Below are 14,745 nucleotides of genomic sequence, written 5' to 3' on the forward strand. Positions count from 1 at the left end.
GTGATTGATCCTTTCAAGATTATGTGAAATTTCACATTTGACTTTTTTTTTTTGTGAGGAAACAAAATTTCAAAACTTCCAGTCATGTAGTTACTCAACTCCCGGTAGTAATAAGATCGGCACTCTCGTGAAACATGGTTTCTGCCATGACCACTGACCATCAAACATAAAAATCTCCATGTAGGTCCCACCTAATGCTACTAGATCTCATATCAGGTATGGTGATTGGTTACTTTTAACGAGAATCTTAAAAGTTGACATTAAATATGAAATATCTACGAGCAAAACCGTATAAACTAGCATCTTATGTAGTTTATCACTGAACAAAGGGTCCAACTAAGTTTGACAGTCGGTGGCAACAAACGGTTGAAAAATACAAGTTTCCTAGAGATGAGTACAGATCTCATAGTTATAGAGCTTTCATTGTGAATCTCTAGGGAATTTCTTCGCATCTCATCAGTATGAGTGTCCAACGTTGTTGAACACTAGAAATATGTTTCTTTATTTATTTATAGGTGCGTGGACTTCAGTGTCCTTGGCTCATCTTTGTTTCAACTATAAAAGCTTTAGCTCTAACAAGTTGTTTGTTGTAGTCAAAAGGATGATCCAACAACGACGAATAAAGAGTGACAAGCGCTTGGTTCCAAGTCAGGAATAATAGCTGGTACACAGAAACAACTTCACTTTCTTCTTTCCCGAAGCCAAGAAAATAAAGAAAGCAAAGAGACAAGAGAGATCTAATTAAAACAAAGAAACAAATTATGAAAAATTCAACCCCTTCATCTGCCTTCCGGGTGTAAAGGGAAGAGCTCCAGAGTCTTGTCTCCTTGATCATAATCTCCACAAAATCTTCTATCTTCTTCAAAGCAATTCTCCATTGCCCAACTTCTTTGTTTCCTCTTGTAGTTGCTATCTTCCTCTCTTTCTACTTCTCCCTAAATCAATAAAAAAAAAAAAAAAACTATAAATCTCTCTAAAAAATAAAATATTAAGAATCAAAGGAGAATCATTATATAATGGATTTTGTTAGGACACACGTTTAAAGTGCATTAAATACATCTTGGGATCTGATTTTTGTACCCTAAAAAAATTTTATTCTTACCAAAAATACCCCCACTTGCTTGTTCCCAAGGTGTATTTAATAGGTTTTGTTCAAGGTGCATGAAATACACCTCGGAAATAAGCATTCAGGGGTATTTTGATAAATTTTGTTTTGTTTTGTTTTTGTTTGAAGAATCTTGGTATGAAAATCAATTCCCGAGGTGAATTTAACACTCCTTAACGTATGCCCTTAGGGCACATGTTAACAAAACCCTTAATTTATGTGCCACTATATTAGAACTTACATTAGCATCAGTTGGGACTATAGTGGTGGCTGTTGGGGTCCTTGGAGAATGAGTGAGACCGAGGCTATTGCGCTTCTGCTTCTGTCTTTCACGAGCTTTGTGATTTTGAAACCAATAGAAGACGTTCTTGCCTTCGATCTTCCCAAACTTGCTGAGCTGAGCGGTGATTTGTTCGATTTGTTGAGCGTTAGGAGTACGCATTCCACCCCTATACAGCATCTCAAGTATACCAATTTGTTCTTGAGTCGGGTTCCACCGCGTGCCACCCGATTGCGCTTCCACCTGAATTTAGATTATTTTATAATTTTATTAGGCACTTAAAGAGACTTGATCTAAGTATTATATTGTTGTTTATATAAGGGTTTTATAAAAAGTGATAATTGGTCTAAGTACCTGAGGTGATTCTCGCTTGTGATCATCAGTGCAACTGAGCTTCCTTGGTCCACTATCAGCTTTGATGAAGCTCTTGAGATCAAGAGGAGTGACAGTGTCACCATTAGTGAGTTTTGGTGCAAGAGGCCGAAGACGCTTGCATCCTAGTGTCAGTGATGGTTCGTGCTCCCAGAACCCACGTGTGAACTGATGAACCTTCATGCTTCCCGTGGGAAGGAGTGGATGATAGTGAATGGTGATTATATAGATGAGAGAGAGAGAGCAGAGAGAGAGAGAGAGCAGAGAACAGAGAGAGGGTTGGGTGGGAAATGAGGTGGAAGTAATTAGAGAGAGAGTGAGAGAGAGAGAGAGAGGAACAAAGACCAAATGATGAGGTGAGGTTGACTTGCGGGGATGATAAAAGATAAAGAGAAAAAAGAAGAGATTGGATTGGGTTTTGGTTGAAAATTGAAATGGAGGAAAAGAGAGAAAAAAAATGTGTGTAAGTGTGTGGGTGTTGGCACGTCAAATCGATTGTTTTTTCTTACTTTCATGATAAGGTCTCCTTGCTTTTCGGTGGCCTCTTCTTCACTTTTATGTAAAGTGGAAGAGAGGGAATGAAAAGATTCCTTCCTCCAATCCCTAAACTTTAATATGGAGAACACTTAGCTTTTTTAGATACGGATGGTGAATGCCGTTTTCAGTGGTGTAGAGAATGTTGGGAGAAGAACCAAAACCCACACACACAACACACAAATCAAATCTCTCTCTCTTGGAAACTGTAGACATATATAGTATATAATAAAACTTCTCTCTCTCTCTCTCTCTCTCTGAACTGTACACTTGTTAGTATAAAACAATCGAAATCCTCACCTTTTACTTCAATTCTCAATAAATGTATATTTATTCCAAGTATGGACCTCTTTTGCTTTCTCAACAACACCAAATCTAAAGGACATAGGATCCTGTGTAACAATTTAATAAAGTTATAAATTTTAATCTTTTAAGTGCTCTACGAGTGTGGTCAATGGGTACCGGGTCCATTTTCTTAGACCTGATTAATAATGGACTCAGAGAATGAGTGCTTTATGTGGTGTACTTGTATTGATCTGGTTTTTATTCTTTGGCTTCAATTGATGTATTTATCCCTAGTACTCTTAAATTAAATGTCACAATTTTATTTTGTAAAATAATTATTCAATCAATGAATGTACCTAATATCCATGAACGCTGTCATATTTGGTCTATATGATGTACTATCTTTAATTTTACATGGGAATCTTTGCTTGTATCTCAATTATTTGTTTGTTAGGGTGCCTCGAACATTCGTTTGTCTCTAGTATTTTCATTTCTAAAGTGTTTTGGACTATTATTGGATGGTTGGATCTCCATGTTGCAATATGTTTTCTTGCCCAATTCTTTATTTACAAATAAAATCTTCACGTCTCTTTAATTGTACATTGATGAGAGGTTTTATCCTTATGGTAAAAGGAAAATGCTGAACTAATATTGAATTGGCATCGTTTCACACATTGTTGGTGTGGATGTGTGTACAAAATCATAGACGCCCTTCATCAAGATACGAGTGAGAAACATCAATTGTTATGAGCACACCAATGTGTGAAATGATGTCAATTTCAATGTCATTCCAGTACGACTCATGGAAAAATGTGGGACTTTCTTTTTTATTTATAAACTTCACATTGTGTTTGGATTGAGAGAAATAGAGAGAAGAGACGAGAAAATAAATGAATTTCTCTACATTTCTCTTGTTTGGATTTTTAAGTAGGGAGAGAGAAGAGAAGAGAAAAAAAAAATGTGAGTTTTCTTTCTCTCCAATAGTGGAGAGATTTGGAAAGAAAATCTTTTAAAATATTTAATTTCAACTCAGCCTTTGGATCTCTATTAAGACATTTTAAAATTTCAAAGTTGTCCCAATTTCTCTCTAGTCAATCCAAAAATGGTGAAGAGAAATTGAGTTTCTTTTCTCTTCACTCCACTTCTCTAAATCCAAACATAGTGTTAGTCTCCAAGTATTGCTAAATCTTTTTCCTAGAACTCAAGTGGTGTACTCATGATTAATTCAGATGATCAAGTTAATTCACAATTTGAGAAAGTAACAAGAATTTTTTTTTGAACAATTGTACATATATATTTTTTTCCAATGTTGAGCCGCATGTCTATCCACCCTTTGGAACTAACTATTGGAGAAGTTCTTCCTTTGACAACTCATGATTGCAATGTCAAGGCCCCAAATTCTATATTTTATATCAACATTGCCTAATACTGATTGTTTCTTTCTTGTCAAACATTTTCAAAGAAGTATTATACCTTTCAAGTTCCTTGCTTACTAAGTACATATATATACATTATCTCCTTGCTTGGGCCATCATGTGATTGCCATCCCAATTTTGGAGAGCTAGGATATTTTAACATGGTGGCGATTGTCGATCAAGGAAGGTAATCCACTTTTGCCGAAATGGTCCCAAGATGTCTTGTAAGGAGTCAATGTAGTGTATGGGCTATCACCGATTCAATCAAGTTGAGAAACATGAGTCATGGATAAGGTTTCAATTCATATCTTGATATAGCACGGATATTTGTAAGAATATTGTTATTGTCCCGAGACCCCTACGAGAATCTTAGAAAAAAATCACAATCCTCTTGAAGTGCTAAAACAGTCAATATTAATTTCCTTAGAGTCTGGGACTATGGTTTAACATCAATTAATTAGGCTACACTCAATTATGTCTTAATCACAAATAAAGTAAGGAAATAATCCTTTGTTGTTTTTTAGGGGAGGGGGAACCACCAAACTAAGAGCCCAATATTTTGATCTTAGGATTTCATTTGTGAGGCACTCTTTACATGGGTTATGGTTATATTTGAATTACAAGTGGAGCAATTGTGGGCCTCATCAATTGATGGTTTTCAAGTGATTGACCCACAAAGGTGAACTTTCTAATCAAAGATTCAAAGATCCAATGGCTATTAAGGTCAGTTTTGCATCATTATGCTTCATGTAGTGGGAGCATTCACATTTTTTTGGACCATATGTGTAAGTGCAATCATTTGCTCTTAGTCTAAGATGTACACGAGCACTTGAAGATACCTACACTTGATACCAAAAAAATCGTAAGACTTGGAAAATCCAAACTCGATCTGGATGCTACAAAGTCTTAGAGGAATAACTGTGTCTGATGGTGGAACAATAGAGTCAGAGTTTGAGGCAGTATTGTCCCAGATTGTGACAACGTAGTCTTAAATCAAGAATCCAGGATCTTGGCTAAGCAGAGCTTAGGATACCATCATGCTTCCTCTAGGGGAGAAAGTATGAAAAGATTAAAAAAAGAAAAAAGAAATAAAGAATCGTGATAATCTGACCTTTTTTTTTTTTTTTTCATACTCCCTTCACAAAACCGTAGATCCATTGCTTCAGGATGTACAAGGAAATATATTTATGATTTTGAATGGTTCTGTGAGGTGAGTGTACAAAAAAGGAGCGTCAGATTATCACGATTCAAAATAAAATAAACAATAATCTAGAAAGATATATAGTTCGAAAAAGAATATTTCCTAATTTTAAAATAAATAATAAAGGAAAATCATATGGGTGCTTTACCAAGTCATGGTCAAAGATTGGTTAATTTGCAAAGTATTTTTCAAAATTGTAAATTTACCATTTTGAAAATATATATTTTTTTAAATAATAAATTTTCAATATAATTTTTTGTTGAAATTATCTTGATACCCCTTAGAAAAATATAACTAAAACCCCTCATCTTCAATCTATTCAAAACCAGCAAATTTACTGTCATCTTCAACCTTCAAACCTCGAGAATAATATAGGATTACTGAAGTAGGAGATGAAAATGATGATTGATTTTGAATTTTTCAAATAGAAAAATTAAGGGATTTTACATGGGATCAAGGTGAGGTAGAAACGATGGATTGAAGATAAAATGTATAATAAATTAAAATAATTAACCATTAAGGATGTAGAACTTGAAGATGATTGGTTTTGGGGGAAAAAAAATCAATGAATTGTTTTTATAGATTGAAGATGAGAGCATTTTAAGATATTTCAATCCCAAAAATTTATAGATTGAAAATGTGTTTTTAAAACATATTGGTCAAGTAAAATTTTAAAACTTTTTGTGTTGCTTTGGTAATTGTCCTATTGTATTTATTAAAGTTATTAGAGTGTTAACGACGTAAAAGAGGAAATATAGTAAAATTACAAAAGAGTATTATTGAAAAAACGGGGGAGGAGAAGAAAAGGCAATAAAGTGAAATTATGTGAATTCCACTTATTTGTCTTAATTTTTGTACCCCACAAAGTTCTAAATGAGTGAGGTCCATTGTGTGTTTAATTATATAAATTTATTAAATGCCTGAAATTTTTTGGCACAATATAGGAGTTTGGAATGATAGATATTAATTGATTATAATTTTCCCCAAAATGAGAGAAAAAAATAAGTCGTGATCCAGAGCAATGTCCCATTCCAATGTCAACACACGTTGTCTACGTGGCATTTTTATGCTGATAGAAAACGGCTTGGTTAGCAGTCCGATATGTTTTGAATTGCAACCAACAAATGCCACGTATACACCGTTACCATTCTATAGGAACAAGACACGAATACCTTACCTAATCCTTATTCAAAAAATAAAGAGACCATACATTACATACCGTTTGACATGTGGTGCAAAAAAATCAAAACCAATATAGAGTAAGTTTCTCTTCCCCGTCAACACGTCTTTTGCCCAAAAATTTTAATTTGAAGATTTCAAAATTTAAAAAGTGTGGTTTGACCTGCGGAGATTATAATATTGATAATTTAACCCCACGCATTCTAGATTTCATGAAAAAGCTCATATTCTAAAACAAAACAAAACAAAAATCAAATAAAGTTATTTTTCAAATTTGATCCAAGGTGCTGAAACTAAGTGACTACTAAGCACCCAAATTTAAAATTATAATTCAATGACGAAAAATAACTTTTTTTTTAAAGTTCATATAATTTCGTCCTCTACAACCCCTAACATCATATCATGTTTTTAATACCACAAGATGATGGAAGAAGAAAATTTCCTTTTTTCCATGAACAATGACTTTTTGACGCCCCCCTCTGACATGACATGTGTTAGAACTATAGATTATTTTCCTCGGGATATACAACTATACAAATTTATGGAGATGTACAATTGTATATCCTGAGCGAAAAAATCTATGATTCTAACCCATTTCACATTAAGAGGGTGTATGGAGACTATGTAATTAAGAGGAGGTGTGAGAAAATCGCATTTTTCCATTATTGGTGAGAGAAATTTTTATATTTTTTATTTGAATAATGATTTTCTGACGTCTCCTATGACGAATGCCCCTCGACATAGTATGTGCTTGAACCATAGTTTCTTTCCTCGAGATACATAACTACATATATTTATGAGGATGTACAATTGTGTATCTTAAGAGAAAAATCTATGATTCTAGTCCATGCCACGTCAAAGGACATGTCAAAAAATCGGGATTCTTTTGATATATATATATATATTTTAGTGCTGATTTTATAATTCAACCTGACAAAATAACTCAAAAAGTCATTGACATGGCATGTGCAAAGAATCATAGATTTTTTGCCTTGGAATACACATCTACACAAGGTAAACAATCTATTGTTGTTTGCACATGGCATATCGGTGAGTTTTTGAATTATTTTGCTAGGTTAAGTTAGAAAATCATGTCAACCGGCTGGGGTGCGAGCAAAAAAAAAAAAAAAAATCAAATCATTCATACTAGTAATTCGTGGCAAAAGCCGCGTTGTGATTGGTGAGGCGATCGGATCAGAGACAGCTCGTGAAGCGCGTTAGCGTGTGCTGCGGCTAACTTTCCTCAATTTAGAAATGAAGAAGTCGCGTCGTATCACGTGTGGCAATCAATTAATTACTTTTTAATCCACAACACTAATCTCTAGGAAATCATTTTCCGTACGGAGCGTATTTTTTGCAGGAAGTCATTATGTTCTTCCCTTCATCATTATTCTAAGCTATTAAAATTTAAAGAAGATAGTAAAGAAAATAAAAACTATGAAAGATTAAAGATACGTATCAAATGCGGTCAGCCTCATAGATTGCACATAAGTGCGATTTACTTCATCAATCCTGAAAGTGGGCCATCTTTTGGTGCAAAATCACTGTCAATTAGATGAGTCTAACCCATTATTATTTCAGCTTTTGATATCTTTTTTAACAATAACTAATCATGGTTTTAAATCTCGTTCGAGACAGAGATGACTCGTCCGATACATCTTGGTATCGTCTACGAACGAGATAGATAGAAAAGTCAAACATATCGGACAAAATTTAAAATAATGGTTCATTTGTCTCATTGTTAAACTTGACGACTCAAATGTATCGGAAAATTCGTCCGAGACATTAAATCGAATTTTAAAACCATGTTACTAATTACACATGTTTAATCATCCAAATTTTAAGATCAAAAACTTTAATTAGTGGTAAGTCATCTACGCCTGTACACGACTATGAAAGGAAAATGCTGATGTCCTCCTTAGGAATACATCTTCCTTCAAACCCATATTGTAGGATTTACTTAGATGCAAAAAAAATCTTACTCTACCTCAAGATCTGCAAACTCCTTCTGATGCTCATTTGCACGTCGAAGGCCTCTTAGGTGTACCTACACCATAGAACCTCTGTCGTGCAAGTCAGTCCAAAGAATAATATTGGCAAAGTTTCACTACATAAAATTGTTTCAGTTGCATGCCCATTTTTTATATATAAAGAATGGGATAAGGACCCCTCAGTTCCAACATTTATAACTCCTTCCTTATCTTAATTAATAAACATTTTTAACAATGAAATCATTCTAATTACATGTTCAAATCCTTAAAAATCAAGGATTTGGCATAATCTGTGATGACACACTGTTTCGAGTACATTTTTCCCTGATCTTATTATACCTTTTGATTTCGTTCTCAACTACCCAAACTTTGAGCTATTGTTCCCTCGATCTCAAGTTTAGTATGCCCCTTGCTAGAACACATTCAACACATCCTTATGTAACACGTGTCAGTATCCTGGAACTTGCAGATATGATCATCCACAATATACATTAGAGGGGGTCATTGGGTGCTAGGTTATTAAGTGATAACCCATCAAAATTGGAAAAAAAGATAGGAACTTATTATTCCAGAGCTCCGAATCATACTCAAATTAATCTCATAACGTATTATTGTCGCTATGCTAAATTATTATTACTAATGTCTAATAGGGTGGTCCTCAATGCACCATATATGATTGATGATTACCAAGGACCATCTCAGTGCTTTAGAATCTAAAAAAGGAGAACTCCTCAGGAGGACAGAATAATAATTAACTATGTGAAAATGACAAAATAGCAGAATGGATGAGATATTTATTCGTGGGGATGTAAAACCCGTCCATCAGTTTCGGTGATGAGTGAAAGTCACAACTCTTACTAACCTAGTAATTACAACAGTTATATATACATATATATACAAATAAAAGTAATCTTATTTGTTATTATTGTCCGTCAAAGAAAAAGTTGAGTTTGGGAGAGTGAAAGAAGTTGGAGTGCATGAGAGGAGTGGATCCCACGCAGTGGAAGAAACGGTGCAAAATCATCATTAAGGAAGACATTGTCATCATTTGCACGTGTCCACACCAAAATAAAAAAGCAAAAAAAAAACTCTAGCTTTAAAACCCTAACATTGATTTCCTCTCTTTCCACTAAAATACTATTCTTTTAAACGTATAGATAGATTTGGATAAATATTTGGAGAGAGATAGAAAGAGAGAGTGGGAGATCTTAACCCACTTTCTTTCTTTCTAAGACTTTATATTCTACAACATGGAAACCTTTTAAACTTGGGAAATTGATGGAAAAAGATTGGTGTCACGCTGTTAATTGATGCTACACAAACAAAGTGAATGTGTTTTGTTGGCATGCATCATTGTTTGGATTGACATTTATTCCAATTGAGGGGAGACTTTATGTTGAAAGATGATTAAAATATATATATATATATATGTGTAAGAGAGAAAATTAAAGAAAAAGAGGGAGGGAGGGAGGGAAGAGAGTATTAGATTGTGGAGAGGAGAGGAGAGGAGAGGAGAATGATGGAAGTGGTGAACAATTGTCTTTTCCTGTAAAGGAAAGTAGGGACAAGTGTGCACGTAAAGGGATTTGTTTGGTGTAATGGATGACAGTTTTTTAAGCACAATTTTGAAGTGATGCCACTAAGAAAGAAAGAAGAAGATCTCATCCCCTCTCATATTCTCTCCCTTTTTAGCTATTTTTGTGGTGTATGCATGTTTGGTGAAGAGTTAAAATTTGACTCTTCTCAAGTCTTAGCTTTTGTCTAATCTTCTGGGTATCTTTTCCCTCCAAACGAAAAGAGAAAGAGAGAGATAGGGTCCATGATTATGTCATTTACTGATGGTTTGTGTTGCAATATGAGGTGAATATTAGCCATTTCAGAAAGTAAATTTGGGTGTTCATGAATCATGCCCATTGACCATTTAAATAATCTCCACTTCAATTCCTTTTTCTTTCTTCTCTCACAAAAGGTAAAGTTTAATTTTTCTTTTAAAAAAACATAGTATCTCTTAGTTAGGTTGTAAATGAAATGGGCCTAAAGATGCCATTTTAACCACCTTAGGTTGGCTCAATGATTAGAATCCAATCTGACATTACTAGATCAAGTCTGAAAATTAAGAAATATTGAATCCAACTGATTGGATCTAGGCGTTGAAAATCAGTTTCTTCGTTACATAAAGAAATTAATTCATTCCAACATTCTTAATCTCAATAATTATTGGTTAGAATTTCAAAATTTATTTCATCCAACTGAATCCATATATTTAAAACTTATAAGTATATCAAATGTGATTCACCCTCATATGATCCAATATACCTCAATTGTTTCATTCCCCAAAATATTCTAATCCGGTCTGAATTTAGTGGGCCTACTACTGAATTATTCCTAGGGCTGTCCAGCACAATTTAGGAGGGGTGGATGATATAAATTTCATTTATACAAGTCATAGTTTGTCATGTATAGGTACTATATATTTATGTAAGTTACGTAAGCATATTGGGCCTATTGTGATTAATTTAGGCCCAACAAAGTTTCATCCCTTATTACTTCTATACTAGTATTGATCTACTTCGAACGAAAGCCAGTGCATAAATAATCTCCGTGTCTAGTTGGGTTTATTGGGTGATATCCGAATGAAGGATTCCCAAATCCAGGTTAATTTACCCATTTTGGAGCCACAATCATAACCAAATGGAACCATATGGTTCATTTTATTAATTTATTATGAAGTTTTTGATATATCAATTGGGCACGGGCACGGGCACGGGCACCTATAGGAACCATAACAAATTATCCATATTTTTAAGAATGGAAATGAAACCTTTTTTTTTTTTTTTCATTTCAAAATTTCTGATTCTAGGTATAATAATTAATTTGTTGACATAATAATCCACTCATCAACTAGGGGTGATGCTAATCATAATCAGAGATAAATAATCTAGTCTAATCCCGGATCATTTATTAACTAGTTCTGTACATGCCTTAAAAAATTTATATTCACAGTGTGGCCCATGGGATTGGAAAAAACTTTGAAGTGGCCATCTTGTTTCAAAATTTCGGTAGAACCCTTTCTTTTGGATTACATGTGGTGTCTCCAAGGAGGTATATCAATTACTAACAAAAAATTAGGGCGTGAAATCAATAAAAAAGAGTCAAGTGTCATGTTACGAGGAGTGTTCCTCGAAAATTTTGAAGCGACTTAACCTTATCAAAGTTAGAGAGAGAGAGAGAGAGAGAGTAACCCTTTAGTAGTACTAGGATAGGAGAGTTCCTAAGGAAGTTCTCGTGTTGAACTACTCCTTAATTAAGTTTCAGTTAGTTTAATTGGTAAAGTCTTTGGGTAACGACACCGAGTACATAGGTTTGATTCTCACTAATGCCGAGTTATTGATCTTATTACTTGGGATATTAATCTCATTAATTAAAAAATACTTAGTCATGAATATGAGAGTGAGAGAGAGAGAGATTAAGCCCCCAAACATGCTTGAACCTCAAACCTGGTCCTCTAATTGAGCAATTCAAGATTAGATCTGAAATACATTGGGGGAGAAATAGTATTGTAACATTGTTAACCAAAATTTACATTGAATGATCTTCTTAAATTACATGAGCACTTTTAAATGACCTAATCATCAGTCATGACTCAAATTTTTACTCAGATTTAAGTAAAAATTTGAGTAAAAGCTTTGTTTGGTATGAAGCACTCTAGTGATAAATTGAAAAAAATCAGGCTAACCTTACTAACTTAGGAAGATTTCAAATCTTATTAAGGGTCTTGAGCTCACATAATGGCACCTTAAAACATGATTCAATACCATAGAGTTGTAGAGGAAAAAAATTTAGAAACTCTAGAAAAAAAATTAATTTTCACCGTTGAATTTTAATTTTAAATTTGGGATTTCGGTAGTCGCCCATTTTCAACATCTTGGATGAAGTCCAAAATATATTATATTATTATTATTACTTTTTGAATATGAGTTTTTTCATGAAATCTAGAAGACTCTAATGTTGAATTGTCAATGTGATAATCCGTTTGGGTCCGACGTCCTTTAATAATATTTGAAATTTACTAAGTTAGTATGAAAAGTAGTTTTCTTATGAAAAAAATGACCGTTGAGATTTGAATATTACTCAATCTCATCTTTAAAGTAAAACTCAATTTGATTTAACTGAGTTTTAAACTGGAAAGCAAAAAAGTAAAAATTTACTCAAAGTTTGAATTTGAGTATGACTTTGGATAAGTGTTGGAGATGGCCGAACATGTAGAGAGTTCTTAAAAGTATCATTGACTTGGGTTTTATTCACTTTGTTCCACGGATTTGAGTTGAAGAAATTAATCGTAATGGGTAAAAATTTCATAACTTTAACTTTGTTCATTTTTTTTTTCCTTATATTTTTTGTTTGAATTGCATCATAAATTTGTCTATTCTCGTTTTTCCTATATTTTTCATTTAATTTTTCACTATTTTACAGAAACCTTTCACAATAAATAAATAAATAAATAAATAAAATAAATAAAATAAATAAAATAAATAAAATAAATAAATAAAAAATAAAAAATAAAAGAAAAGAAAACTTTTACCGACATAAGGGGGAAATGGTACGTAGTATCCTTTAAAATGGGCAACATGTACCTTTTCAAAGTTCTAAATTCTCCAAAACCGGAAATTTAATTTGTAAAATAAAAGTTATAAGTCTCTCCATATCTTTGTAGATATTTATAAGTACTGGAAATTATTTTTCCATGCTTAAGCCTTCTTAAGTACTGAATTTCCCCTCTATTCATCATTAAATCTTATAAAGAAAAGAGATTAATTATTACCTCCCTCGAGGTAGTGTACTAGGTGCAACTCGGTTTGATTTTAGTTCACTTTGTAGCTAAATCGGAACCGAACCAACATAGGTCGATTCCAATAAATAAGAACCTGAACTAAACGAAAATGCCAATAGAACCCAACCAACCAAAGTCAAATTAAGGTTGGTTTGGCTCGATTCCATGGATTGTCAATATAATATCCTATAAACTTAGATGGAAACAACATATTTTTAATAAGTAAATGATAAACAAAAAATCTATATATTAAATCAGTAAACTATTCATATAAAAAAATCAGTAATTTACACCTTACTCAAGGCTTGAATTGAATAAATTTAATATATGTCCTAACTCTTAAAATAATTCATGAGAAGTGAATAAATTTATTTATTTATTATATAAGATTTGGTTCTATACAAGGCTTGAAGTAGAATGATCAACAAAATCAATAAGTTCTCCATTTTCTAAACCTAGAACTGAACCAACCTAAAGCCCATCGGTTTGGTTCAGTTCTTGATTTGAACTGGACCAAGTTGCACCCTGTCACAAAATTCTTGCAATTAAAAAAAAAACATAAAATTATTTGAATGAGGGGTTGACCAATTAAATTGACGAATCTGTAAATTAATTGATAATTTATTGATTAATCATTGAATATGGCATTATTTTATCCGTCAAGCTCAAAGGTTTGTCTTTCTCAAGCTTCAAATCATAAGAGATTTTTTTTTTCTTTCAATTTTTTACTCAACTTTTCCAAAGTCATCTATGACTCAACGGAATTAACCTGCCTGAATAATTGTTGAATCCGAATTGATTAATGTTGGAGTGACCTTAGTGGGGGACACACAGAGGGAGACATCTTGATGTGGTGGCACACATATGCCTGTAATCCCCGCTAAGGTCACTCGAACACGACTAATCCGAATTTGGTTACTATGGAGGAGTAGAGACTGGTGAACCTATTGTATTGGCCCCATACTTTCTGCATTTTCATGTCTCTAGTATTTAATTGATCTTCTCTTCCATAATAATGATAAATTGACACCCCCTTTTACTCTCTTGGTGTGGCATGTGCAGATGTATATCTTGAGGAAAATCTATGATTCTATGCATAGGCCACGCCAACAAAGTTGAGGGAGAGTCAGAAAATCACGACTCTATCATCCATCCTTTCTTCCAGTTAGATATGAGATCAAGTCTCCATATCTACATCAAGCTGAGTTAGAAAATTTTTATGGGGCTGAAAATTTTGACAATCGTTTCTGCCATTATAGTAAATGACTTAGTAAGGATGCATTGAATCATCCTTTTTAATAAAGATTAAGATAATGATTAATTATATTGGATTTGGATGATATTAGATTGGATAGTTATGGATAGAGATTAGATTTGGATTATTATTAGTTAAGACCGATAAGCATATACTTCTAATCTAAATTCTTTTCATTTTTTAAAATATAAACCTTGTTTTCGATCCTTACTATGATAAGGCCGACCTCCTAACCCCCCAACTTTAACCATGTATTTATATTCTGCGGCCATGGTTCTTATTTCTTCTTCTCCATTA

The 14,745-nt window shown here is 33.4% G+C and overlaps 1 protein-coding gene across 1 annotated transcript; it reads right to left on the minus strand.

Moving 5' to 3' along the window:
• Positions 1 to 340: 340 nt before the first annotated feature.
• WOX4 (WUSCHEL related homeobox 4) lies at positions 341 to 2,179 on the minus strand. The gene is made up of 3 exons (XM_086426533.1): positions 1,740 to 2,179; positions 1,347 to 1,628; positions 341 to 935 (listed from the first exon to the last, which is right to left on the minus strand). Exons 1-3 carry the CDS (start codon positions 1,938 to 1,940, stop codon positions 780 to 782), a joined length of 639 nt encoding a protein of 212 aa, XP_086282659.1. The 5' UTR covers positions 1,941 to 2,179; the 3' UTR covers positions 341 to 779.
• Between the last annotated feature and the right edge of the window lie 12,566 nt (positions 2,180 to 14,745).

Source organism: Akebia trifoliata, chromosome 2 (genome assembly GCF_017979445.1).
Source record: "Akebia trifoliata isolate Shusen 1 chromosome 2, ASM1797944v1, whole genome shotgun sequence".
NCBI classification, from domain to species: Eukaryota; Viridiplantae; Streptophyta; class Magnoliopsida; order Ranunculales; family Lardizabalaceae; genus Akebia; species Akebia trifoliata.

Bases quoted from the DNA above. Each gene is read 5' to 3' on its own strand.
- WOX4 (XM_086426533.1), bottom strand. From the start codon at position 1,940: ATGAAGGTTCATCAGTTCACACGTGGGTTCTGGGAGCACGAACCATCA. The intron at 1,629-1,739 runs GTACTTAGACCA...ATCTAAATTCAG, and splicing joins ACAAGCGAGAATCACCTCAG to GTGGAAGCGCAATCGGGTGG. The intron at 936-1,346 runs GTAAGTTCTAAT...TTATTGATTTAG, and splicing joins TAGTCCCAACTGATGCTAAT to GGAGAAGTAGAAAGAGAGGA.